The sequence below is a fragment of the Gallus gallus genome, chromosome 2 (genome assembly GCF_016699485.2).
Source record: "Gallus gallus isolate bGalGal1 chromosome 2, bGalGal1.mat.broiler.GRCg7b, whole genome shotgun sequence".
Taxonomy (NCBI): domain Eukaryota; kingdom Metazoa; phylum Chordata; class Aves; order Galliformes; family Phasianidae; genus Gallus; species Gallus gallus.
This window is the reverse complement of record NC_052533.1, coordinates 89364877-89391219: the sequence shown is the minus strand read 5'-3', so window position 1 is coordinate 89391219 and position 26343 is coordinate 89364877. Positions and strand designations below refer to the sequence as shown.

Below are 26343 nucleotides of genomic sequence, written 5' to 3'. Positions count from 1 at the left end.
TCCCATGGGGAGAGCTGTACACGTGCCAAGGGAGGAGCTGAGCCAGTGGACTTGGCACAAAACCATGTACAACCTTTGGTCCTTCAAGAGTATTGTAAAGAAGAACGGGAAGTATTAAGCCCAGATGATGTTTTGTGATGAAGAAAAGAAGGAAGTAGGGGGTAACTGAGTAATTTGGAGATCTCCATGTTATTTGGAGAGGTGCAACACTTCTGAAGTTAAAAACTTCAAGTGTTGTGTCCGTGCCCAGCAGCTGAAGTACCAGTTAATTTTTGTCATGTCAGCGTGCGATATTCAGATATAACATGAAGGCAGCCTAATCAGCCTTTGCAGACTGAAGTAAGGCATACACACATAAAACTCTTTTCACAGAAATAAGCCATCAGCGCAGGTCCTGTTTAACCTGAAGAATCCTATGCTGCATGTTACGAATGCCTTCTGCAGGTTATTTTAACTATGGAGAAAGTCCTTTCTGTACTCATGAAATGCAGTTCAACTATCTTATCACTTGCCTGTTTTAACTGTACATACAGCAATTGAGCAATAACCCGTACGTAGCTGTATGAATTAACCCCATGGGTTATCCCCGCTGTGGCAGCACAGCTATTTGTCAGCAGGATTTTTTTTTTTTCACAGCACCCTCTTATCAGGAAATAGTTGCAATTACTGAACTAAATCGGTATGTAAAAAACATGCGGTGGTTTTGAGCTGCTTGGTTACTGCGGAGGCTACATAACTCCCGACCCCAAACAGAATCTTTTAGAGAAAAAAAGCAGTGCCCCTATTCCTTATAAGGCATGGGCAGGCTTCCCTAAGCACTGAGAAAGGGGCGGTAACGGGTTATTTCAGTGGAGTTTCTCCGGCAGCGCTCGCGGCAGAGTGAAGAAGTTGCAGTGAAATTACAAAGCCCTTCGTCTGAGCGGAGGAATTCAGGCGAGAGAAAGTGGGCATCAGGTGGAACCGAAAAAAAAAAAAAAATCACAGCTTCATCATGGGAAAATCAGGTGAGCAAATGCGTTCACGCAGTTGGCTGCGTATCCTTGCAATGGCACCGCTCGGTTTTGCGCTCCCAATGCGTTACTAAAGCCTCAGTGGCTTTGCTATGAGCAGGCTGCTTTCATTTGCGCGTGTTGCTGGCTGGGAGGAGCATTCTCTGTGACACAATGAAAATGAGTCTGTTTGATTAAAAAAGACAGAAAAAAACAAGAAGCCCCCTCTCCCCCCCTTCCCAAACCGTCTCAGTGTAGAGGCAGTTGTATTTTCCTGTGTGGTTTTCATTTTGTAGCTGATAACGGTTGCGTTCTGCTGCATGAAAGAGTTCCATGGCATTCAGAGAAAGGAGCGTTTTAAGTCTGCTAGCTTTAAAGTTACGCTGCGTATAGCTGTCTGGCAAAGCTTCTTTACATCGCAAATCATCAACAAACTGCACAGAGAGGGAAGGTTTTTTTATTGCCCTTGCTTTTAGTAGGATTTAGATTCAGGATCTGGTTACACTTTAACCAAGTGCTGTCTGAGCTCCTAAGTTTTTCCCCAGCTGTGCGGATTTTTGTCAAGCCTTTTGTTCCTGCTGGCTGCGGGCTGCCTTTTTGGGCTCTGTTCATCGCCTGTGCGCTTGGGTTTGGTGTTCTGAGTAGAAGAAAGCCCCACTGAAGCTGCCTGGAAGTTGAAGACCCTAAGAGGAGAGATCCCCCAAGGATCGGTCCGTCTTTGTCCCACTGGTGCCACAAGGAATTCCCCGCAGACAGAAACGTGCTTAGAGTCTGAAAATCCACGCTCGTCTTTTGAAACTGCAGTGAAACCAGATAGCATGTTCTTGTGGTTGGGATGTTATTTCTGTAACTAATCAGAGCCTGGTAGCATAGTATCTGTCTGGCCTATCCATCAGTAGCACATGTAGGATGTGCTCAGTGCAATCTGGTCCTTTGTTCACTTTGAAATGTACAGAACTCAAGGCTAACACTTGAATGGGCTTCAGCATGGAAGTGTGTTTCCTTTTGTTTTTTTTTTTGAAAGGTCAGCATCCCAGCTGAGGTCTGAGCCTTCTGAGAATGTGGTTAAGGGCTTGCTCTGACTCAACTGTATGTGGCAGCAGGCCGATACTCAGCCCAGGCTTAGCACCACCTAGCTGCCAGTGCATGGGCTTGGCCCATTTCCTGGAAGCTGTGTGCTTTCAGATAGGTTAGGATTTAGTAAATGATCTTATGACCACTTAAATAACTATAGTCACTTGGAAGTAGCCAGTTCAGCAGTTCCTTGCTAACAGCATAAGAAGTATGAGTGCCGGATGAGCCTTGCATCAGTGTGTTACACTGGCAGAGTTAACTGGGCAAAAGCAGCAGACGTTTCAATGTGCCACTCCCAACTTCAAACTGATATAAATCTCTTGTTTTAATACGTACACAATCTCTGTTTGCAGATTGCTGATGCAGTCATAAGGCATTTTCTGTCCTTAGCTATTATCTCCTGCACGTTTGTTAGAGCACATCAGTTCTTTGTTCCAAAATTAGGAGCAATGGCAGACCAGAAATTCCTTTCACGAAGGTTTGAGTATTGTTTGCTTCACTGAGAAGTTACACAGATAGAACTTCATAATTGTTTGTAACTTGTATCATACTTTTCAAGTTAATAGCGAACTGGGCCCCGGTTGCTGCTTTTGAGCTGTTTGAGCTGTTTAAGCTGTACATTAAGCTGAGATCCTGTCCTAACAATCAATTCATTGACTAAATCCCATCTGCCCTTTCCGCCAAACTGAAGTCTTTAAATTCCTGTCTGAGATTGACGTTTGCCTCTGCATGGGTGAGAGCAGCTATTCGGAAGAGCACAGCTCTGTGTTTTGTGTGAGAGATTTCCCGCTCTTGAGGACACATAGCAGGCACAGGAGATGCGCAGAGATTTGTCTCTACTGGGGCATGTAGTAGAAATGTAATGGGTAGGAATCTGCCCGACCTCTCAGTGACATCCAGAGCACGTGCTCCTTTCCTGGGTCAGAAGAATGAAGGAAGAGATTGCCTGAAGACGTACGTGTAGGCTTGTTTAGCTTGGAGAAGAAAAGGATCCAGGGAGACCACATTGTGGCCTTCCAGTACTTGAAGGAAACATATAAACAGGAGGAGGAACAGCTTTTTACAAGGCTCAATAGTGACAGGACAAGGGGGAATGGTTTTAAACTGAGAGAGGGGAGGTTTGGGTTAGATATTAGGAGGAAGTTTTTCACACAGAGTGTGGTGACGCACTGGAATAGGTTGCCCAAGAAGGTTGTGGATGCCCCATCCCTGGAGGCATTCAAGGCCAGGCTGGATGTGGCTCTGGGCAGCCTGGTCTGGTGGTTGGTGACCCTGCACATAGCAGGGGGGTTGAAACTCGATGATCATTGTGGTCCTTTTCAACCCAGGCCATTCTATGATTCATGTAGGGATATTCTAATTCATGTAATCTGGGTGCTCTCTATTTTAGAAGAAATGTCTTCAAAGCTGTTTCTTTAACTCTGTATCTTTGGTGAATTTATCTTGAGGTATAAGTATCCCCTTGGAAAACGAGCTCCACTGTTTCAAATGTCAGTTCTGGGCAGGTATTTTAATTGGAGCTCCCTGATGATGTATTGTTTCTAGCTGTTGGATTACACTTAAAGCTGTATTCTTTGCAAGTATTATGACTAAAGACTTTGCATTGGTTTTGCTTCACTTGGTAGAACTGAACACAGTAAGACATTGGTACCTCTGACAGCTTTTTTCCTTGGATGCTGCAGACTGCTAAAACCAAACGCATGCTGAAACTCCCCCATCAAACAGAGAGAAATGCCTCCCCTGGCTGTAACTGCTGCAAACACCGCAGCAAAATGTGGGGACCCCCTGTATCCTCCCACTAGCCTTCTCCTTTTGAACAGCATGTGGATTAATAGGTGATGCAGTCTCCTCTCCCCGTAGAGCCCAAAGCAAAAAAAAAAAGCAAGCCATCAGGGAGTATTTCAGCAGGAAATGAGCTGATGGTGAGCTGGCTGCTCTTTGTTGCTGTGTTGCTAGGGCTCCCTTGACCGCATGGCTCTGACCCCATGCAGCTGTGCGTGGAGGCCGGGGTCCCGGAGCAGCGTCATCCCAGAGGGGATATCCACAACAGCAGCTGCCGGGGGCTGGGAAGGTGGCAGAGAAAGGAAAGTGTCATTTCTTCCACTCTCCCTCCAACCCTATGTGTTGGGGAAGGGACCTTGCCCTCCTTGCTTTCTAAAAACTAAGCGGAGGAGGTGGGGAGGGAATAGTTTGCTCTTTGACTTCTGGATGGTGAGTGCAGAATGCTCTCAGACAGAGAAGAATGAGCTCAGTAAATACTGAGAATGTTTTTACAGTGCTTGCTTTCCTTATTTTCCTTCTTCCCACTAACTCTGCCCCCTGCAAATGTGGGTGGAACTCCAAAGAAGTGGCTGGGAGTTACCCACTGCTGCCTGTTGAATCAGTGCAAAAATAAATAAGGGCCGAGAAAGGGCTTTAACAAAGAGAAAAGAAATAGGAACCAAACTCAGCGCTGTTTTCCTCATTGCTTATAATCTCCCTCAGAATTACATGCTGCTTTTAACTTTGAAGGTTCGTCCTTGGAGCATGGCATAAAAGACTATGGTGCTTTCCTCAGAATGAGCTGCATCTCCAGCTGATGAGAGGTGAGAGCTTGTACTGCGGCACCTCAGGAGGAGGCAGCTGTAGCAGCTCCTAACAACAGTGCAGGCATACAAGAAAAATGACCTGTCTGCTTTCTGAGAAATGTGATTCAAGCTGCCAAATTGACAGTGCATTTTGTTTTACGAGATCTCGAGGAAAGAGAAAATGAATGAATCTAAGCTGCTAGTAACCAGGCATTCATGTTTGGTAACAATGGGACACGTGCAGAACTTAATACGAGTTGCTTGCTGTTTCTTTCTACACCAGAACTGAATCTGAGGAGGAGTAGGAAAAGAACCTTTAAAAAATATAGCTAATTCACTTAAAAACCCTGCACTTCTCCAGCTTTTGTGTGTAGATGATGCTACTTACTCAGTTCAAGCTCAATAAATGAGAAATAATGGAAAATCCTCCGGAAAGACGTCGGGCTTTGGCAAACAGTATTCAATGCCTAATCTTTACTTGTCTGTTGAATAAAATCGTGCTTTGCGCAGAGTGGAGTGGAGGAGAATACAGAAGCCATCATTCTTTGTAACAGTGGTTGCTCCTGTTTGTTGTTAGATTAGGAGCCTTAGCTTCTAACGCTCAAGGCAGACAAGTACCAGAACAGCGTGAAGTGGCTGACAAAGAATGAGACACAGTGTGATGATCTGTACTAACCAAGATACCTACCAAGGTTTCTCATGCCATATAGTTGCATGTCCAAAAGCATCAGCTCTCCTTTCTGGATCCCCCAGGAAATCATTCTGAAAAAAAATAATTAAGCATGAAGAAAACTTATTACTGAAATTGAGTGAAAACATTCAACAAAGCTTTGTTTTCTATCAGTATAATTGATACATTTGGTAGTTTCTATCTTGTTTGGATTTGGATTTGCCTTGATTGCTGCCCTATGTACAGGAATGGAAAGTATGAGAAAAATAAGTCACTTGACTGTAAGTACGGAGTTGTTCATTACATATCTCCCCAGGCCAGAAGAACATTTCAGAGAGCTGTTTTGGTAAAAGCCACTCTGTTCTCCAAAAGATTAGCTGAAGTTTATCTACATTATGTTTTTACAGGCAAATGCGAGCAAGTTTTGCCCAGTCTTTGACAGTCTGAACAGAAACTATCTCTGAGAGTCAGACTGCGTGGCCTTGCTGAGGAGGAGGAAGCAAGGCCAAGGCTGTGGCTAATAATTCTACTCTAGAACTGGCTCATGTATTGTAGATTTGAGCCTGTAAGAGATGGCAAAGTCTTTGGTGTTATGCAGGAAGACAATATAGGCCTATTTAAGACCACTGCAAACATTAATACCTGTCTGTGTTGACTGAGCTGAAGTTAGCAGGATGAATCTTGGCTTTGAATAGAAATTGCGTGGACTTTGCCTGCTCTCAGCTGTAAGTATGCTTGCTACATAGCTGCAGGAAATGATGACGTTAACTGTCCTTCTGAAGGCTTGCAGTGCCGCTGGAGTAGCAGGATTTGGAAGCCATCCTTCTAATTGTGATTGTGAGGACTGTCCCTGCACATCATAGAATTGGATAAAGCCAGGACATCTGAATTAGGAAGAGACCCACAAAGATCATGGAGTCCAATCCCTGGCTCCACACAGGACCACCCCAAATTCAAACTCTATGTCTGAGGGCGATGTCTAAATGCTGCTTGGACTCTGTCAGCTTGAGGCTGTGCCCACTGCCTTGGGGAGCCTGTTCCATGGTTCCACCACCTTCTGGTGAAGAACCGCAGTAAATACAGCGTTAGGGAGGGAGGGAGGAAGAGAAGAAATGGAAAACACTGCTTCACTTTCTCCTCCTGCGTAGTGTGTTCAGTAAGTCAATTGGGACTTTGTTTTTCAAATCATGTGTACCCTAGGAATTGTGTCCAATTATATCTAAGAATGCAAGGCCTTACTAATGAGAGGGTTTCCTTTTTAAAAAGGTTATCGGCTTCCTCACTTTCTATCAAGAGTGTGAGTATGTGTACCATGATTACTATACTGGGTTGTCCTCCGTAGCGGAATAGTGATAAAAATAACACTTTTTGATCATCTCTTATGTGCAAAGCCGACACTGACTTCTCTAGATTTGATGAGCAGTCATTTCCAGTCTTATGCGTGATGACCACTCCATGATAGCAACTATTTGTTGAAAGGTTTGATGATCTCACTGTTTGGAGGGGAGAAGGGCTCCAAACAAAGCTCTTCTTCCTCTCACACAGCCTTTTCCACCAAAAAATGAAAGCAAGAACTTTGTCAGTAACTTCTGATTAGCTTTCCTTTCTTCCTTTCTTCCTTTCTTCCTTTCTTCCTTTCTTCCTTTCTTCCTTTCTTCCTTTCTTCCTTTCTTCCTTTCTTCCTTTCTTCCTTTCTTCATTCCTTTTCTTTCTTTTCTTTTCTTTCAAGCTTATATATCAGAAGGCTCTGCTGCTTTTCTGAGCTGTGCAGTTTCCAGGTTAGCAGGTGTTCCTTTTTAATCAGGGGAGTCAATTGCCTAACAGTTTATAAAAGGCCTTAAGTGAGGAAGTAATCAACACTGTCTATTATAGCAAGAGTAGAATTTGCAATCAAACAGTGACATGAGTAATGTCACCGAAACATTATTACACCAGTGGTTTTATATTCTCAGGCACTATGCTTCAAAATGGAAATGGAGGAATAACATGTTATGTCACATGGAGCAGGTAATGTGAAGTTATTAAGCTGCCGGTTTCCTGTAGAGGAAACTTGGGTAATAAAACGAGTGGGAGTGCGTCCATCTGATTGAATTAATTTGAGCATCTTTCTGTTGTCCTGAAGCTCATCCCAGTGGTAGCGTGTGTAGGAAAAGTTAAGGTGTGACTGAAGAGCATCAGAGAATCTTCCTCCTGAAGAGAGATCTCCTGAACTGAAGGGAAAATTATTCTGTTTCTGCTTAAAAACAAGAAAGTTCCAGGAAATTTCTCCCATTCAAGCTTGTATCTAACTCTACAACCCAATTCCTTTAATACTTTCAAGCAATACTTTCTGCTAACTACTTCTAGTAGGAAAATTCAGGTTGGAAAGGAAGTAGTCTAGCAACAGCTATGATGAGTGCAGGGAGTTTGGCACTGAGGGAGATCAGGTTTTGTGTTTGGAAGTGATGCATGAACTGGAATGCCTAATCCATGCTCTCAAGTGACGTCTCTAGAAATCACATTAAGGGCCAGTCTTTGAAGAAATTTTTATCCTGGATGAGGAGCAGTAAGGAGCAGTTAAGTACATGGTATAAGAAAAATGAACTAATCAATCTGTGTGGCATTGCAGAGGCCACCCAGCACAAGATCACTATGGAATGTTTAAGTCCAAATGCAGAGTCAAATGCATTTGTCAATGTCAAAATGCAGAGTCAAAATGTAACAGAGGTGTACCTGCCTTCATTTAAGCTTTCTCTGTGAGCTGATTATCCAGCATTTCTTTACAGAAAGGGCTGTTAAGCACTGGAATAGGCTCCCCAGGGAGGTGGTTGAGTCACCGTCCCTGGATGTGTTTAAGAGCATTTGGATGTGGTGCTCGGAGATATGATTTAGCAGAGGGTTGTTAGAGTTAGGGTACTATGGTTAGGCTGCGGTTGGACTTGATGATCTTTGAGGTCCTTTCCAACCTGAGTAATTCTATGATTCTGTGACTGAAGAAACTGTATACTCACAGTGTGGAAGATTCAGCTGTAGCTTGTTTCTAGAGAATCACTTCAAGTGAAAATAAAAGTTGCTGATAATATATATGCCAAGTATCTTCGGTCTTAGGTGAGAATGTGGTCATTAGCTGAAGTTGCTTTTACTTAAGAATTTTGTTTGTTTCCAATCTGTCAATAAACTTTGAGAAGCTTGTCAAAATGTGAGTATCCTTAGTTATCTGGGAAAGTAATAAAGGACTTAAAGACATATTTACTTCGCAGTTCCTATAGCTTCCAATGAATTTTCTCGCTAAGGTGTTGGGAATATTAAGAACAGTATTTGCCACATCATCTTTCCATTACTATTGCCAGAATAGAACAATTTTGCACAAAGGAGACTGTAAAGATTTTAGTATTAAAGTAGAGCTGTGCTTGGTCTTCACACAGTTACCTTTACGTGTCTTTTCTATACAGTATGCATTTGTGTCCGCTCTGTGCATTCTAATATTTGGCTTCTGTCTGCCTGGAGAGTGAATGTTTCTCCCTGTGTTCTGGGCAGAAAAGAGCGTAGAAATAATGTGCAGTATCCTGGGTAAAAATGAGTCACATTACCAGAGTAGTTGGTATCAGTTTTTGGCATTTATTTCTTCTCAGATTGGTGGGTTCTTTGAAACATACTTAGCATCTGTCTTGGGAAATGTGATTCTAGCTGTTACATCAGTACATCTCTTCTTATTTATTTTGGGCGATGCACAAGCAGAGAGGAAAGGTGAGGTCTATGTCACGGTTTGAAGATGAATTGAGGCAGCCATAATGGTATATATCTGTGTAGGATTCTATGTGAGGTCCAGTTCTTATTGCATCATCTTGCAAGACTCAGCTGGTGACTGCAAAAGTGACAGAGCAGCTGGTATTGTGGAGAACGTGTTTGGATAACTCACTTCAGTTGCGATGGCCAATGTAAGGGAAGAAGAGAGTAGGAGAAAATCTGATAGGAAAAGTCAGCCTAGATGCCTCTCCTTACTTTTCCATGCTCACATGAGCTGAGTAAAACCGAGAAAGTCTGAAGGGATCTACAAGGTGTGCTCTGTACCACATCATGGCCTGTAAATTCATTGTTGCATGCTGTCATATCTTAAGATAGTGTTCCAGAAGAATCCGCAACAGAGGTAAATATTTGAATAATGAGAAACAGGCAACTGTAGATAATAGCATTAAGTGTTTCATTTATTAAACTGTGTAGTGATTCATGTCCAAAAACAACTTCCTTGCAGTAGGAAATAGTTTTTTCTAGAAGCTTAAGCAGCCTATGTGAAGGGAAAAAAAATACATCTGCAAAGCTATTTGGGAAGCTGTTCTCATTTGAGTGGGAGCCCGAGAACTCCCATTAACTCTCACTTTTAATATCTGGCTTCTTGGAATATGGAACGTTGATTAAAATGGAAAAACTTAACAGGTATTCCAAAACAAATCTGAAACGTCTTTGGCAGTCAGGCGTCCCCCTCCACACTTCAGAGTGCAGAGGAGAACGAGTGGAAAGAGGGTGGTGTTAGCACATGAGCTTGAGTCACTGCAGAGAAGTGGTTCTGTAGCAGACACTTTGGGAAAGGAAGGGAAAGGAGAAGGACGGGAGGGGTCTCTAAGAGCAGTAGAGAGGTGTCTCCATGGCTAGAAGAAGCCACGTCCATGTCTTGTTGATCCTTGTAATTCAAGTTGTTAGTACAGAGCTGGATTGTGCAATACATCTGTTAGTGGATGGATTGACAAAGCCTGCATTTCAGTCAAGTTCAAGCTTTTGTTTCCTAGAGTTTTAATTTGTTATTGTAAGTAAGAACAAATTATTTAAATTAAAACTTTCACATTTGCAGATCAGATTGTATATGTACTCTTTAATGCTGAGCTGAGGAGAAATTAAATCTAGGTAATAACAGCCACAAACTCCTATGCAGAGAAATGCAGCCTTGAGTATGTGATGCAACTTCCAAAGCTGTGCATTTCAACTTTTTTGATTAGCAAACTATATTAAAATGTCTGCTGGAATCTTGAACCCCTGTGTCAGCTAAGTTAAGTCAATTGGCTGTAGGCTTGCCTTCCTCAGTAACCTGTGACAGGCACCTTAGAAATAGGCCATGATCTACAGGCCACGCAGTAGATGAGAATTTTGAGATCCTGGCTCAATGGAATCAATTAATGACAATAACAAAGATGGAACTGTTTTGTTAGCAAAGAGTGAGTGGGTGCTTAAACACTGAAGTAGAGATGCCTGGTTTCTTTGGTGGTATGTAACACGTGGCACAAAGTTGAAGGAAAACCTAAGAATGGGAATGTGATGGACAGATCCCATTTCAGCAGGATTTCTGTTGTTTGATTGTTGTTTGATTTCTGAATTCTCAGCTGTCTTATGACAACAATTTGATACAATAAATAAATAAATAACCCTAGCCGGAAAGCATGTTGTTGGAGAATATGTTAGGTACGTGTCCACAAAAATGCTTTGGTGGATGTGAGAATTGCACTAACTCAACTCCATATTCTATTCAAAGTTATGAAGTACTGAGTGAAACAAAAATGGCTTTTTATGTGCATTTGGACATGGAGATTATTTTAGGTCACCATATTATCTTAAGGCTGTTGTTAGAACCAGTGAAAACTCTGACAACAGCTAAAGGCACAAGTGTGGGTTGGGTAATTACCTTAGAAAAAAGTTGCAAGAACAGTATATGCAAACTGACAGCTATACTGTGGGAGAATGCATCATTACAAACAGCAGAAGAGTGTACATGCTAATAAAGGAGGAGATGAGTGATTATAGTTGTTAAAATCAAGCAATGAGAGGAACTTGAGAAATCTAAGATTAACAACAGGAAAAACTTTCTAGTCATGAGATCTACTTGGGCTTTGAAAGAATCTTAAATGGAAAATGATGGGAGTCTTTCTAATTAGAATATTCAGAATTATAGAATAGAATATAGAACTATAATGCTGACATACGTCAGAAATTGTGTCACAAATTGCATTAATAAATGTAAATCTGTGTCACCGTAATGGAGTAAATACTAAAATATGTCTTGGCCTGTCCAGAAGCTTCTGAAGTACGGAGAAAGTGAGAACTGTCTTTCTGTTTTAAAGATGCTACCCATGCTTCTCTAACTGTCCCAATACCCTGTTTCAGGTCTCAAATTTCTCTTGAAGCAGGAACATCCATTGGGTAACCAATTGCAGGGAAGAGTTGGGTTTTTTGTTGTTGTTGTTTTTTCATCAAGGCAAAGAAGAGAGAACATTGAAGAGGACCTAGTTCTCATTTATTCCGATTCTTTTGCAGTGATCATGTGGTATATAGAAATCTTGAAATGAGAGTCAGTCAAACTAACCTTAAATCACCTTCTTATTGAGAAAGGGATTGAGGTTCACTTTTCTCTTCAATCTTTAGTGAGATTGTAGAATCCCACTGGAGGTGTCTCTTAGAGTTCCTGGACAAAAGGCATTAATGGTTCATATCATCCTCCTTGTAAGTAGTGAGAGTGGCATACTCCTGTTTTTCAGTCCTGCCTTCTCCAGCATCTCAGTTTGCAGGGTATGTTTTTCTGTCTTCCCTGATGTCTGTATTTGACAGACTTTTCCAATTTTTTTTTTTTTTAATGTGATTTCAGCTTCCAAACAATTTGCTGAAGAGGTCTTGAAAGCACACAATGACTACAGGAAGAAACACGGAGTCCCCCCCTTAAAACTCTGCAAGAAGTTAAACAGAGGAGCCCAACAGTGAGTTTGGTCCTTTCTTTTCTCTGATGAGATTTCTGTCACTTTTATTGGCTAGATTTGACTGTGCACACTGCCAAAATACTTTTCCTTTTAACATGCTGGTATTCAGTGAAGGCTTACTGGATGGAGAGTGAAGGACTCTACTCTTTTCGTCTCCCTACTCAACTCTTTTCTTCCCTTCTTTCTCCGTCAAATAGAACCACCTAATCATACATGCACTTCTCTAGTCACGAGTGTAAATCTTTCTTGCATTTTCTTTGAGACATGGCTGCATTTGTCTATGCTTGTGTATCTCCTTTGCAGAAGGTAATTGCCTAAAGCATGCTTCGCTCCCATCTCCGTCAGATGATGTATTGTCAGCTGCACAAGAACATCTGCTGCTGCTGAAATAGGGCAGAAAATCACTTTTTCATGATAGGAAGTGATGACTGGTCTTCCTACTGCCTGATTTAAGTCTTTCTTACAGTAACTTTAGACCATTATTGCTTTTACTTTTTGCTGCATGTATGACAACCAGATTGTTTTCTTTCTCTTTGTAGTAACCTTCTTCAAAGCTGTTTTTACAAGATCATAGAATTATAGAATGATTGAGGTTGGAAGGGACCTCTGGAGATCGTTTGGTGTTCCACAGATTTTCATTTATTCATGTATTTTTATTCCTAGTGAGGAATAGATCTTTGCAATAAAAAGAAAATACTTAAAGGACAAAATGGTGACTAAACTCTTCCAAAAATAAACATCTTCCCATAATACCTAAATGGTGGCCAGTTTGATCCCAGCAAACATGAGATCTCACCTCCTATTACACGTTCTACCATAACCATGCAAGGTTTTCCAAGCCAGCTGGCTCAGAACCAGAGATGCTGTGGTGTTTCTAGAACCCAATTTGTTCTCAGCATCATGCTGCACTCTACCGTCGAGATGGTTCAGTTCTCTCAGCCTAGACCAGAGATCTCTATGAGGTGCTGTGCCATACAGCACACCATGTACATGGCATGTAGATGTACCTTCTGGCAGCAATCAACATTAATTTTGTCTGTCTTCTTTTCACTTCTTTTTTGAAACACCATGATAACTAGATACAGTATTTCTGTGATGTCAGTGACACGTCTGCGTACTATGCAATCTTGGTTTTTCTTCCTATTCTTCAAAGGTTTGGGGTTTTTCTGCTTCATCTGATGCCTCACAGTGAGGAGATTTCATTGACTTGTCAGTCACAGTTCTTTTCCAACTTTTACAGTTGGGTTGAACAAATCAGTTTGTATGAATAGTTGAGATTATTCTGTCAAATAGACATTGCTCCACATTTATCTCTAAGTGCTCTATTGCCCCTCCTGGGTATATTTAGGTCCTTCTGGAGTTCCTCACAATCCTCTTGGTCTCAGCTGACTTTCTTCACTGTGGCGAATAGCAGTTGGAAGCCTTTGGTAACTTAACTTACAAGTATTAAAGGTGTGTTTAGAACCTGGTGTAATTGTTCAATAGCAAGAACCAGAAATGTTTTGTTCTGAATAGCAGACATGAAATTTGAGAAATCTTATTTTTGTCAAGGTAGATGGTGCACAATCTAAAATTCCAGAGCTTCAAAGAGCTTCGCTTTTTCTTTTCAGTATATCTGGTATCCTTGTTGAAATGTGTCTGATATACCTGCGGCTGCTTAGCTCTTCTGTCTGTTGAAAATGGTGTGCTTTCGACTATTTTCAGTCCCAAGAACTGAGACAGGCTAACTGAATTGACTATTGGATCCCTGCTTTTGCATGAGTGAGTCACTCTCAGCAGGTGTCTGTTTATATCTGACTGTAATGAAGCATAGGGTGATGATCTCAGATACAAATCTCATGTTTTCAGCTGCCTGAGCAGGAGGGAATTAATCACCCTTTGTCTCAAATCCTTCACAACTTTGTCCCAGTCTTACCTTTTGCTTGGAATGTGCAAATCCTTGTAGAGAAGCAGTGCAGGACTATGGTCATAGAGGACATGAAGGAGTATCAAGAGATCCTCTAGTTCAGGATCTAGTAGACTTGCGACTGGCAAGCTTTCATTATTTCTAAACTACTTGGAGGCAGCTCAATGTGATATTTTTGTTTGATTTCTTTCATTAGAGGAATGGGGCAAAAGGAGTGCAGGACCAAATGACTGAAGTAGTAGCTTGGGTCAGAACGTTCAGCTAGGCAATCCTGTGTCTGACAGATGCCAGTAATCCAAGCTTTGGGAAGAGGCAGCTGAACAAGACATACGTAGTGATCCTTGCTCTGTTATCTTCTCCTGGAAATTACAAAATTATCTAGGAAATTGTGGTTTTCCTAAGTGTTAGGTTGTATCTTCACTTTTTTTTTTGTTATAGCTGTCTAATAATGGCTGAATACACACTGTAAGTTTCTCTAGCTCTTTTCAGATCCCCATGTGCTCTGGTGTCTGCCTCATTGGTGATAAGTTTTGTAGCGCACTATGGAACAATTGTTTTGTCTTACTTGACTTCTAAATCTACGTGATGATTTCTAGTGCTATGAGAAATAACAAATGGTCTTTTGAATTTCAATGTCTCTGTGCTGAGGCCTTTCCAATGTTGACTAAAGAGAATAATCCTTTTACACATGAAGTTATTTTTAATCCCATTGTAATAACACAATTGAAATACCTCCCACACTCTCATGTGTTAACTTCTATAGAAACAATACTTCTTATCCCTGTGCTGGTATACGCATTTGTTGTTTCAAATTCTCCCTGTGATCTCTTTCTCTTTTCACTCACATTGACTAAATCCCAGCTTCAGTCTCTTTTCCTATTTCATCGAGAATTTAAGTTAATGCTGCAGAGTTTTTGGAACTGTTCTCTGTTTATCAGTTAAAACTGGTTTAAATACACTTTTTATTTTTTAATGGTAAAGCATTAGCAAAACATTGAAGAGGGCCCAGGACTACTGCAAATATATGCTGGAAATCTCCATCTAGTGTTACAGTGAGTCATTGGCCATCCCCTGTTTGAGAGATGCTTGGATTCTGCTCCCTTTCCCATATGTACACCTGATTTATGAATTATCTGCATGCTGATTTTTGAAGCTATGTTATCTCCTGTGCAGGTTACTCCAGTGAGGAGGCCTGGAAATGTCAGGGGTTGACATTTGTAGCAATGCTTACAAATGCTTCAATTTCCCCATTAAAAGTTGCAGCTAAGATTGGTCTGTGGATTTCCAGGTGCTGGGCAGACAGGATGAAGGGAGGTCTGCACTCAGTTTCTTTTAGACCTTTCTCAGCCATGGCACAAGCGCTCTGGAAAGGCCATGCAAAATGGTCTCTGGACTTTCCTTTTTTGTGAGTCCTAGATCTATATAGGCTTAAAGCATTCCTGGTATCAGAGATTTGTAACTGAGTAACTTCACTTAAACTATGATCTTCTAGCAGGACAAGGGGAGATGGTTTCAAACTAAAAGAGGGAGATTTAGATTGGGTATAAGAAAAAAGTTTTTTACAGTGGGAGTGAAGAGGCACTGGCACAGGTTACCCAGAGAAGTGGTAGATGCCCCATCCCTGGGGACATTCAGAGTCAGGCTGGATGGGTCTCTGAGCAACCTGATGTAGCTGTAGGTGTCCCTACTCATTGCAGGGGAGCTGGACTAAGCTGAACTAGATGACCTTTAAAGGTCTCTTCCAACTCAGATGATTCCATAATTCTAACATTCCTTGTTTGCATTCCCTCTTTCTCTTCCTTCACCTCTCTATCTACTTTACCCGTGGTCTGTAACACGATGTGTTCATCCCTTTGCTAGGTATGCAGAAGAGCTGGCGGCCTCAAGGATCCTCAAACACAGCTCTGAGTCTGCTAGTGGAAAATGTGGAGAAAACTTGGCCTGGGCATCCTACGATCAACCAGGTAAATTTTCTTCTCTTGCTCTCTCACAGACACCATATAAATAGCCTGTTTCATTTTCCTTGGGCTCAGAGCATGAGTGAGCTGGATGTCACGGCTGGTTGCAAGAGTACTGCCATTGCCTTCACTTCCAAAAAGTGGGCACTGCAATCTAACCCACGTTCCATGGGCACAGCCTTCTGGTATGCAGACAACTACATATGCTGAGAATAAGAAGCACAAATATGCATTGAAGGGGTAATGTGTTGTGGCAGCGGGTTATGTCCCTTTAAAGATAGGATTTGGTGGCTAGACTGCTCCATATGTCCCAGCTGTGCACCTATGTTGAATTCTATTTCATGAGAGGGGAGAAGGAAGCTGTCAATGCCCTGTTCTTCACCTTTATCCTTAGTTTGCCCTAGCCTGAGTAAGGGCTGACCACAGGCCAGCTGTGGTGAGGAAGGTGGAAAAATGGCAATTGCATACTACACAGCAGTTCCTGTTTTAGAGGTCAAAAAGACAGTGGGAAACCAAAGTGACAAAGGCAAGCGTGTTAGGCAATGTCTGATCTCTTCTGCTCTGTCAGTAAACAGAGGCTTTGAGCCCTTTTCCCTGCCCTCATTTCTGAAGATAAAAGTTCTCCGTATATTTTCTGATCATGAATGTAGCACATAATTGGCAGCCTTCCGTTTGGGTACCCATGGAGCTGAATTTTGGCCATGCTGACAACCTGCGGTGAGCACTCAGAGCTATGCTCAGCAGGCTTTTCCCTCCTTCCTCCTCCTGCATGCAGAGCAAATGCCTCCGCCTGCTGGGAGAGCAGGTGGTGTGTATTATAAGTGACCACTTGCTTTCTGTATTTCCAGCCACCCCTGGAATTCCCAGTGCAGTCTAGAGGAGATAGAAGCTCATTTCTGTGGACTGTAGGTCCTGTTTTAAGGATCTGGAAATTTTAGTAGCTGAGTTTTAGGCCCAGGGGCACTGCTGGATTCCTTGACAAGTGCCAGCTGTAGCCCCTCATGGGTACTTTTTCATATTGAAAAAGAAACCCGGGGTGGAAAAATCTAATTGGATCTACTAATATTTGGCGTTCTGTCCATTGCAAGAGTCTGAGGTAAGACTTCAGAGCGGCATGGGAACACACAGATGTATGGCAAAATTTGCACAGTGCCTATGACTCACTGACTGAGCTTACTTCTTCCTTCTTGTTTGTGCTGATGGCCTGTGCTCTTCCCCTGAGGTTAAAGAAACAGGATTCTCATTCAGAGAGCTGGAAACAACACACATGGATCCTTCCATAAATTATATAATGCTAGTCCTTTTTTGGATCACACTTGTTTTCTTCTATGCGCTGTTTCCATGCATAACTTGCCAGTTTTGAGCAGTTTTTTATTGCTATTTTTTATTCATGGGATTGACTGCCTTCCTGAGAAAAATAAGCTGCATCTTTTGTTCTGTGCTACATTTCCTATGTGTCAGGATGAGTCAGAGTATCAGGGTAAGAAAACTCCTTGTTCAGAGAAAGCTGTTCTGTCCAGGCTTAGTTTTCATCTCTGTGGAGTTGGTTACTTCTTCCTCTTTTTCTCTTACAGTTCCCTCTGGATAGTTAATTTGTAGCCTGCTCAATGAGGCTGAAATTTGTATTAGGCATCTATTCAAGGGCTTAATAAAGGGAGTCTGTCTTCCTCCCCAGATAAAGCAAAACTCAATAAACCTTCAGCTTAGTGTGTTTTCTCTCTTAAAAAAAAAGTGATGCTATTGCTTATTTTGACTCTTACAGAGTTCTGTGATAATGCCAGAAGATAAATCTCTTGTTTCAGAGATGATTTAAGCTTTAAGTTATAAGAGCCTTTTAGTTTCACCCGTCTCCTGGCCCAGGAATCTCTTACACTGTATTCATGATTTTGGAGTTACACAGCCTAAAGCTGTAGCTGGAAATATATTTATCCCTGTAATCCAAGAAATAGCTGACAGCTGCTTCCTCCCTCCAGTCCTTCAGGAACTGCTCCATGGCAGACTTTTCTTTGTCTCTGTTCACGTAAGTGAGCTGTCATCTGCCACTACTACAAGAGAGACCACAGCCTGCCTGGGCAGCTGCACTGTGTCAGGCTTCTTAGGACGCCTCATGTCACTTCTCATGTATGGGGAGGCCTAAGGCAAGCACTGGATGTTTCAGTTCTGGTTGGGATGAATGCTGTCATGAAGAGTGTGTGTGTTGCCCCTGAAAACACTGCAGCTGATGAACTTTGAGGAGTCGGTAAGAGAAATTCACTGCATGTTATTAAGCAGATCTGTTATGGCCAGACAAAATCTGGTCTAGTGTGCAGAGCAGCACAGAGGCACATTCTGCCCCAGCCCTGAAGGAGCACACTCTGACTCACAAATACGATTCCTTGAGGCATCTGTGGCTATTCTCTATTCTCTCCAATACCAGACTTCCACAATACTGCTAAAAATCCCCCCATCCCTGGAGGTGCTCAAGGCCAGGTTGGATGGGGCCCTGGGCAGCTGAGCTGGTGGGGGGCAGCCCTGCCTATGGCAGGGGGTGGGGTCGGGTGGGCTTTGAGGGCCCTTCCAACCCAAACCATTCTGTGATTCCATGATTCTTGAAAATGGACCTTCAGGAGAAATGCTGAAAGTAGAGGATTATACCCTTTGAGATAATTTCTGATGGAAACTTAAATTCGCCTCTCCTGCTTTCCCCTAAGAAAGTGGAAGGGAAATTGGTAACAAAAGCTAGGAAGTACTAAAGGAAAGATCTGAGGTTTGGGGTACCTGGTTTGTAAGTAGATTTCTGTGGTGCTTCCCATCCTCACGGAGATGTGATCCGTGTGCTGTAATCTTACTGGAATGCTGTTAATAAATTTCTCAGTGACGTGGCTTGAAAATTTAAGGCTTCTTAGGTATAAGGAGAGACAGTGAGGGTGGCCACAGAGTAATTTAACACTGGGTGAGCAGAATACAGTAGTTGGGCTGCCACAGCCTTGCGCCCCTGGGTCCAAGCAGTAGTGAGGCCAAGAGTATATTCCCAGGCATGCATAGAATCATAGAATTGCTTGGGTTAAAAGGGACCTCAAGGATCATGAAGCTCCAGCCCCCCTGCCACAGGCAGGGCTGCCAACCTCCACATTTAATACTAGACCAGGCTGCCCAGGGCCCCATCCAACCTGGCCTTGAACACCTCCAGGGTTGGGGCATCTACAAGCTCTTTCCCCTGACATCCAACCTAAATCTTCCCTCCTTCAACTTAGAACCATTTTTCCCTTGTCCTGCCATTATCTACCCTTTCAAGGAGTTGGCTCCCCTCCTGTTTGTAGGCTCCCTTTAGGTACTGGAAGGTTGCAATGATGTCACCCCGCAGCCTTCTCTTCTCCAGGCTGAACAAGCCCAGCTCCCTCAGCCTGTCTTCATATGGGAGGTGCTCCAGCCCTCTAATAATCTTTGTAGCCCTCCTCTGGACCCTCTCCAACAGCTGCCTGTATTTCTTGTATTGGGGGCCCCGGACCTGGATGCAGTACTTCAGATGGGGCCTCGTGAGGGCACAGTAGAGAGGGACAATCACCTCCCTGTCCCTCCTGGCCACCCTTCCTCTGATGGAGCCCAGGATGAACGTACACACACGCATAAACGGCATGTACATACATACATATACATGTGCAGGTATGTGTATGTGCAGGTGGCCACAGAAATCAACACGGGCAGGTACAGCCAGTATTTACATGAACAGCATCAGTGGCCTTATCCTGTGCCCCTTTCTGGCCCATCAGGACAAATATCTATTGTTGGAATATGTATAAATGATATATATGCATTTATTTCCAACAATGGATTCTTTAAATGTATATATAATAAAATATTATTGGCAAAATAAAATAATGTATATAAAATGTATTCTTTTCCCGGTAATGGGAATTAGAGTGCCTTCAGCTGTTGGGCTCAGACACCTGGTCTATCCAGTAGCTGCCACTGGATTCCAGTCTTCCCAGTTGCTGGCAGCTGGACATACAAACCCATGGAGCTGCAGTTCCACTCCAGCTGCTAGTACAGACCCTCTCACCCATGCACACCCAGCTCTCTGGGCTCCCCTTCTCCCTTAGTGCTGATGCAGCGCACGAGAGTGAGATTCAACCTGATAGGAAGTGAACCAAGCAGGTCATCAGTCAGCTGTTGTCAGGAGAAGGGTGGAGCTGAGCTACGTTTCCATAGAAAAAGTGTTGAAACTGTGAATGTGGTTTACAGCAGTGCAAACAGGAAGGATGTTAAAAAAAAAAAAAGGTAATATAGTAACTGGTTCTGCTAGTGGAGTACCAGAAGATGAGCTGCAGCACCGGCTGGAGGGCAAATCTGCATGGTTTTGATAGAACTCAACTTCTGTCATTTCTGCCAGAATCCGCAGTGATGGATGGGAGTGCCGTCTCTTTTCTGTTTTTCCTTCTGCTTGAAAATGCATTTTGAACAACAATCAAACCTTGTTTTGGAGGGTGCTTTTTGGGGGAGTGAGAGTTGTTTCCAACGAAACATTCCAGTGCAAGGTCAATGGGATCTGAGTGTAACTGCATCGCACATCTTGTAATAACGTGAAATGGAAATAACTGTGGTCGGTTCTCTGAACCAGCACGTCTGAGGATGCAAATTGCTATCGAAGGGGCTACCCTCAGTGCTCTGCTGACTGTTGTGTTGGCCTCTTTCTATTCATTTCCTCCAGCCCCTGGAAAGCCCAGGTGTCACTGGGCTAACGATGCATTTCTCAGAGTAGACGGAGAGTGTGGGGTTGACTTTCTCTTGGACTGCTCTTTATGCTATGCCTCACTGCAGGAGAGAGTGAAGTGCTAATAGTAGTGAAAGTGCAGCCCTACATTTGTAAAAGTTCATTTACATAGTGTAGTCACTTAAGCACTTGTATATACAAAGTGCATATGCTTTATAAGGTCTGACGTCTGCTGAAACACTGCGCTTCTGTTCGACAACGATTTGTTTGGCTTTTGTACTGTATGGTTTTTGTTTTTCCTCTGACTTACACACAGATTGCTCTTGGCACGTTTTTTAGTCTTTTAGCTTTACTTTGAGTAGTAAACGAGCAGGTATTGTATTTGCTTTACAGACTGTAGCCACTAAGAGAGTCGACTGGGCTTGTTATTTGGCACTGGGCAAGCAGGGAAAGAAGGAACCTGTTGTTCCTCCCAGAACGTTTACTTTGGGAATCAAGAGATGTTTGCTACGTCTTTATGTAGAAAATATAAATAAACTCACTAAGTGAGCCTCGTTCCTAACCAGCAGTGTGCTATGGATCAGCTCCTAGAACTTCCAGTTCACAAACCTCTCGGAGATGGCAATTCACTCCGTATTTTCTTTCCAGTGACAGCTCTGACAGCCAGGCTGCCAGGCTAACAACGCCATCAGTTGAGCAGATTGCACTCGTAAGTCTAAAGAGGTTAACAGCTCAGCGTCTGGCTTCAAGAACAGCGCAAGTTTGAGACTTTTTGCTGCGAAATAGCAAGCCGTGAGTCACTGTGCTTCTGCAGCCAACGGTCCGCCAGGGACCGGCGTTCTTCATGACGGTAGTCTTGACAGCTTTGGCAGCTTGCTCTGGGATCGACTGGCCTTGCGTTATGCTTCCTGGAATGCTAAGCAGAAATTTCATTACTGATGTAGCACAGGGAAAAGCCTCCCTCCTCCTCCCCCCTCCTTCTCTGAGACAAGAATTTCCTAAGAAACAGTAATGGAAAAGACGTAATATTTGGCTTTTGAGTGCATCTGCAAGTTCTGCTCTGAGCTTCTGCCCTCCGTGCTGTCTGTTCAATCAGATTCATTGCAGACTGTCAGGATCTGCTCTCGTCTATCAGGTTCCTAAACAGCTCAACAAAAGCAGATAGGGTTGTTTCTTTGGCACATGTCACTGTTACAGACCTACAGACATGTAGTGCTGTGCCACTGGCTGTGGTCGTGATCCTTGTATAGCTGTGATCAGCGAACACCCCTAATGAAATGAGCCAGTGCTGGACACGGATTTCCATACAATACCAGCTCCTGGACATATAGTACCCTGAGCTAGAGAGCTCAGAGTGGAAATTCACAATGGCTCAGGTGCTGTGTAAAACCATTAAGCAGAACAAATGCGCTCAGAAATTTGAAGTATGAAATGCTGATGGGAATGCATAAAACTACAGGAGTGTCATTTTATTTTGTTTTGCTGGGAGTTGTAAAGGAACACCTTCGTACACCTGGATCCACAGGTGGGAGGGCTCACTGTAGAAAAGGCCCCCGTGCTCTCTTGCCAGAAAACCTGGCACGGCTCCCTGAAGTCTTTTCAAACTTGTTCCAAGATGGAAGAGCTGCTGAAAGTGGTGTGTAGAAACCTAATGACGGGAACACTCATCCAAGATGGGGGAGATACATCTTCAGCTACCTTCCAGGCTTACAGTTATAGAAGATTCTGGGCAGGCAAAAACTGTGGACTGGATGCGTTAAATTGCCAGGCGGTTATACATTTTGTTGAGGACTGCATGGATCTCCGCTCATCCAGATCCAAATGCTGTGCCACACTGACCTCTTTTGTCTGAGAGCTTTTCTAACTTCAGCCCTGCCAAGTTTTAAGTGCATCTGAGAATTGGGTTGTGGTCCTGTTTACCGAGCTGTTGGTGTCAGAATTCCGCTCCTCTTCAGGTCCATCTTACCCAAAGAGCACCTCTCCACAGAGGTCCTATTTCTGTATCTGTTCAGTGCATTGCTGCCCTAGATCTCAGCCAGCCTGTGCCAACCATGGCCATGTCCCTTGCATCTCAGTGACGAAACTGATGGATTGTGGTTGTATCAGGGAGCTGAGAACTCCAGAAACTGATGGCATGAGATGGTTAACAAAAAATATTAGACTGATTAGTAACTGTGTAGCAACAGCTGTTGCAAAACAATACTTGGTATGTGCTATATCCTGTTACCTACATTTCAAAAACTCTTATTCAGTAAAAGAGTGTTCCTTCACGTGCCTGGAGGTTGTGCCTTGGGTTGTACGGGTCCTGCCGGCTATTAACTGAAGATCATAGAATCACCAAGGTTGGAAATGACCTCCAAGATGATCTAGTCCAACCGTCCACGTGTCATCAGTATTTCCCCTCTAACCCATGTTTCTTAGTGCAGCATCTAAACATTTCTTGAACACATCCAGAGAGGGTGACTCAGCTACATCCCTGAGCATCCCTATTCCTGACCGCTCTTTCAGAGAAGAAATCTGTCCAAACATCTGACCTGAAGATCCTGCTGGTCAGGCTCTAAGTGAACCATGCTCTTGTGTTTGTGTTACCTGTCCTGATTCCTCATTTCTTCTGTGTTTCAGGGAAGGATGTTGCCGACAGATGGTACAGTGAAATAAAGAATTACAGCTTTCAAAACCCAGGGTTTTCTTCAGGGACAGGTAAGTTCAAACTGAGCACCTTCTCTTCAAAAACAGAGCTTTTCTTTTAAGAAACTGCCTGCTGTGCTTGTTTTGATATTTTTCAAATATCTACCTTATTCTTAGGAGAACATTATTAGAATTTCCCCAAAATTTATGTTAGAAACTGACAGAAAGGCAAAAGAATCTGTGAAAAATGAGGAAGTGGGCAATATTTCTATGGTTTTTCTTTTCAATATGTTGTATTGTTTTCTGCAACTCCAAAGTTTTTAGCAGGCAACTTATTTTTAAGGCAAATCGATCTGTAAGAAACAGTGAATTGAAATGATATAGCTGTCTCGCTAAATACAGAGTGCCATGGTTTACACTGGCATGTGTCTTCTGCCAAGATGTATCACTACAGTGGCAGAGATTACTTCAGCTGTAATTTGGAGAACAGCCACGGGTCATTGACTGCATGTTATCAGCCCAGTGCTCAGTGAACGTAAGAACATTGTTCCTTGAATAATAATTGAGCAAGAGATACAAGTAAGCTTGTTTGAGATGAAGAAAATCTTGTTTTTCTCCCATGGTGCTTGTTGGTGCACAGGGGGAACAACTGATAATATAGCTTAGAGGTGGCCATTAGAAGTAAGCAGAAGCAGCCACAAAACAAAACAAAACAAAAAAACAATAAAGAGATTTATCTTGAATTGTTGTCCTTGCAGACATAATAGGGAAGGATGAAACGGTAGAACTGCTATTCTTACTGCAGGAAGTGAGCACCGTAACGTCTTTGTGGAATTTTATATCAGTTCTTCATCAAAGTCCTTCTATCATGATTCTCTTACTAGATATTCTTATTTGGGAATAGGACGTAGAGCTGGGAACACTAACGTGGAACCAGGTCAGAGCAGGCTTGTTCAGGACTAAATGCTAGATGTAGTTTTTTCCATACCTTCAGTGAGCTCTCCTGTCAGAGAAAAAACCAGTTTTGTATGCCTGTTTCTCCCCATCCTCCTCAACATGTTTGAAGGATTAATATAGATGTAGTACCGAAAGCATCTGCATATGTTTCTCTTTCTTCAGGTCATTTCACAGCGATGGTTTGGAAGAGCACAAAGAAAATGGGAGTTGGAAAAGCGTCTGCTAGTGACGGTTCTACATTTGTGGTGGCTAGGTACGATCCAGCTGGAAATGTAGTAAATCCAGGCTACTATGAAGAAAATGTCCTTCCTCCAAGAAAATAACCTTTCTTTAGAGGTAGTCTTATTGCTTAGTGACAAATGAACCTAGGTTTGGACTTAACGGTGTTTGAAGTGAAGTACAATTCAATGAAATTTCCTGTTGGATACTGCTGCTCACTTATTGCAGAAGAAGCAATTACACGTTGCTTGAGTCAATCTGCACATTAGGTCCCTGTTGCTTCTGAGGAGACTTCAGTTTATCTGAGGATGAAGTATATGCAGCATCTCTGAGGGGTGAAAGTTTCTAACTTGTTCTTTTTTGTAATAGCTTGCATGAACTCTGTGTCAGCATGTGAGTATACACATGTTGGATGTCTTCTTCTAAACACGCAAATTTGTAGCTCTGTGTGCACTGAAGGTACCAGCTTGTAACTATATCACATATTCCAAGTTTTCCAATTTTTGCTATTAAGTGCAACCTCTTTGCTCTGTCTGTACCTTTTGCTACTGTGAGGTCTCATCCCTCCGGCTTGAACATATGCAAAGCGTCCTGTATGAAAGTTACACATATAAAATGTAGTGGAATCCAGACATATATGCTTTCATTAGAAGGATCTCACAGGACACTAAGACTACACTGTTGAAGTTGTATCTGTCAAGCAAGCTATAAGTCATGCATGACCAAAAAGCTACTAGAAATGTTTAAATCTTAGCTTTACGTTTTAGGTGCTAATATTTAAAAACTCAACACTATCTTACAGTTTACAGAATGTGCATTGTCTTACAATCAAATTGATTACTTCCCTTCCAGAAAAGCAAGGTACTGCCATTTCTCTTTGATATTTACACACAAAATAAGTTTCTCTGGGAAATCATCATGGATTTCATTTCACAGTAACTTATTTTTATTTCCTAGAGAATATCTTCCGCAGACATCAACATTCCCAAATCATAATTAGGAGACATTTGCTCTTAGCTCATACCATTCAAAACAGAAATACACCATGTGCTAGAAAGATGCCTTGAAAAAAAAAATAATCAGGTTTAATTTCTTTAAAAGAAAGCAGACAAAAATTCTGAGGACTTTTTTTTTTTTTCTCTTATAAAATGTGGGGTTGCACTTTGGTCAAATTCATGTACTGTGCTTCGATTTGGCATTTTCTTTTCTATGTAAAGGTTCCTTTTGACTTCTGCTGAGATTTGGCTCACAAAGAGTGCCGTTGCAGAAATACATACTTCTGTTTACACAGCTGTAATAAACTGCACTGTTATGGCTTGATGATATGTCACTGTGATGCTGTATGTTACAATCCTTTTGCTGTAACCAAGAATTTAATGCATATAACGAACATCTGAAAATTATATATTTTTGAATATGAATCACTGAAGTCTGTGCTGTTACCTGAATCTTTGTTGAATAATCTTTAAATTTTCTTTCCAAGACATAAACATAGGACAGTATTACTTAAGTCATGAAGTGCAGGTAATCTAGCCCAGGAAAGACAGGAGACCTTCTAAGAAATGATAAATCGTAACGTAGACAAGAGATGACCATCACCTCTTTATACAAACTTTGAACTCAGCCTTGGATTCAATGCTGAACAGCCATATGTCTTTCTCTGCTCGGCTCCCGCTTTGTGTTTTAATTTCTGCTGCTCCCTCTCTCGGTTGACATGTTCTTGGTAAAGAACAGCCACTTCACTCTCACTCAGACATGTCTGTTTTGTAACTGCAGTTTGGGGGCCTTCCAGTCTTCAACTTTCATTTAAGAAATGTCAAATAAATCAATGGCATTCACATACTCCTTCTTTTTGTAATTACTTGCTGCTGTTGGCCCTCTAACTCTGTGAATGGTTGGCATATATGTTCAGCTGAGTGAATGAAATTAGAGTGTTTCGCTGCTGCCACCTAATATGTTTTTTATGTCG

General features: G+C 42.5%; 1 protein-coding gene across 1 annotated transcript; it reads left to right on the top strand.

Annotated features, from left to right (window-relative positions):
* Positions 1-871: 871 nt before the first annotated feature.
* Positions 872-26216, top strand: GLIPR2 (GLI pathogenesis related 2). Its single transcript, XM_419085.8, has 5 exons — positions 872-1004; positions 11908-12016; positions 15783-15886; positions 23193-23270; positions 24318-26216. The coding sequence occupies exons 1-5, from the start codon at positions 992-994 to the stop codon at positions 24476-24478; spliced, it is 465 nt and encodes a 154-aa protein (XP_419085.1). The 5' UTR covers positions 872-991; the 3' UTR covers positions 24479-26216.
* The last annotated feature ends 127 nt before the right edge of the window (positions 26217-26343 follow it).

What these genes read in the sequence shown, in the direction of transcription:
- GLIPR2 (XM_419085.8), top strand. An exon ending in GGCATCCTACGATCAACCAG is followed by an intron (nt 15,887 to 23,192) that starts GTAAATTTTCTT and finishes TCTGTGTTTCAG; the next exon opens with GGAAGGATGTTGCCGACAGA. An exon ending in AGGGTTTTCTTCAGGGACAG is followed by an intron (nt 23,271 to 24,317) that starts GTAAGTTCAAAC and finishes CTCTTTCTTCAG; the next exon opens with GTCATTTCACAGCGATGGTT.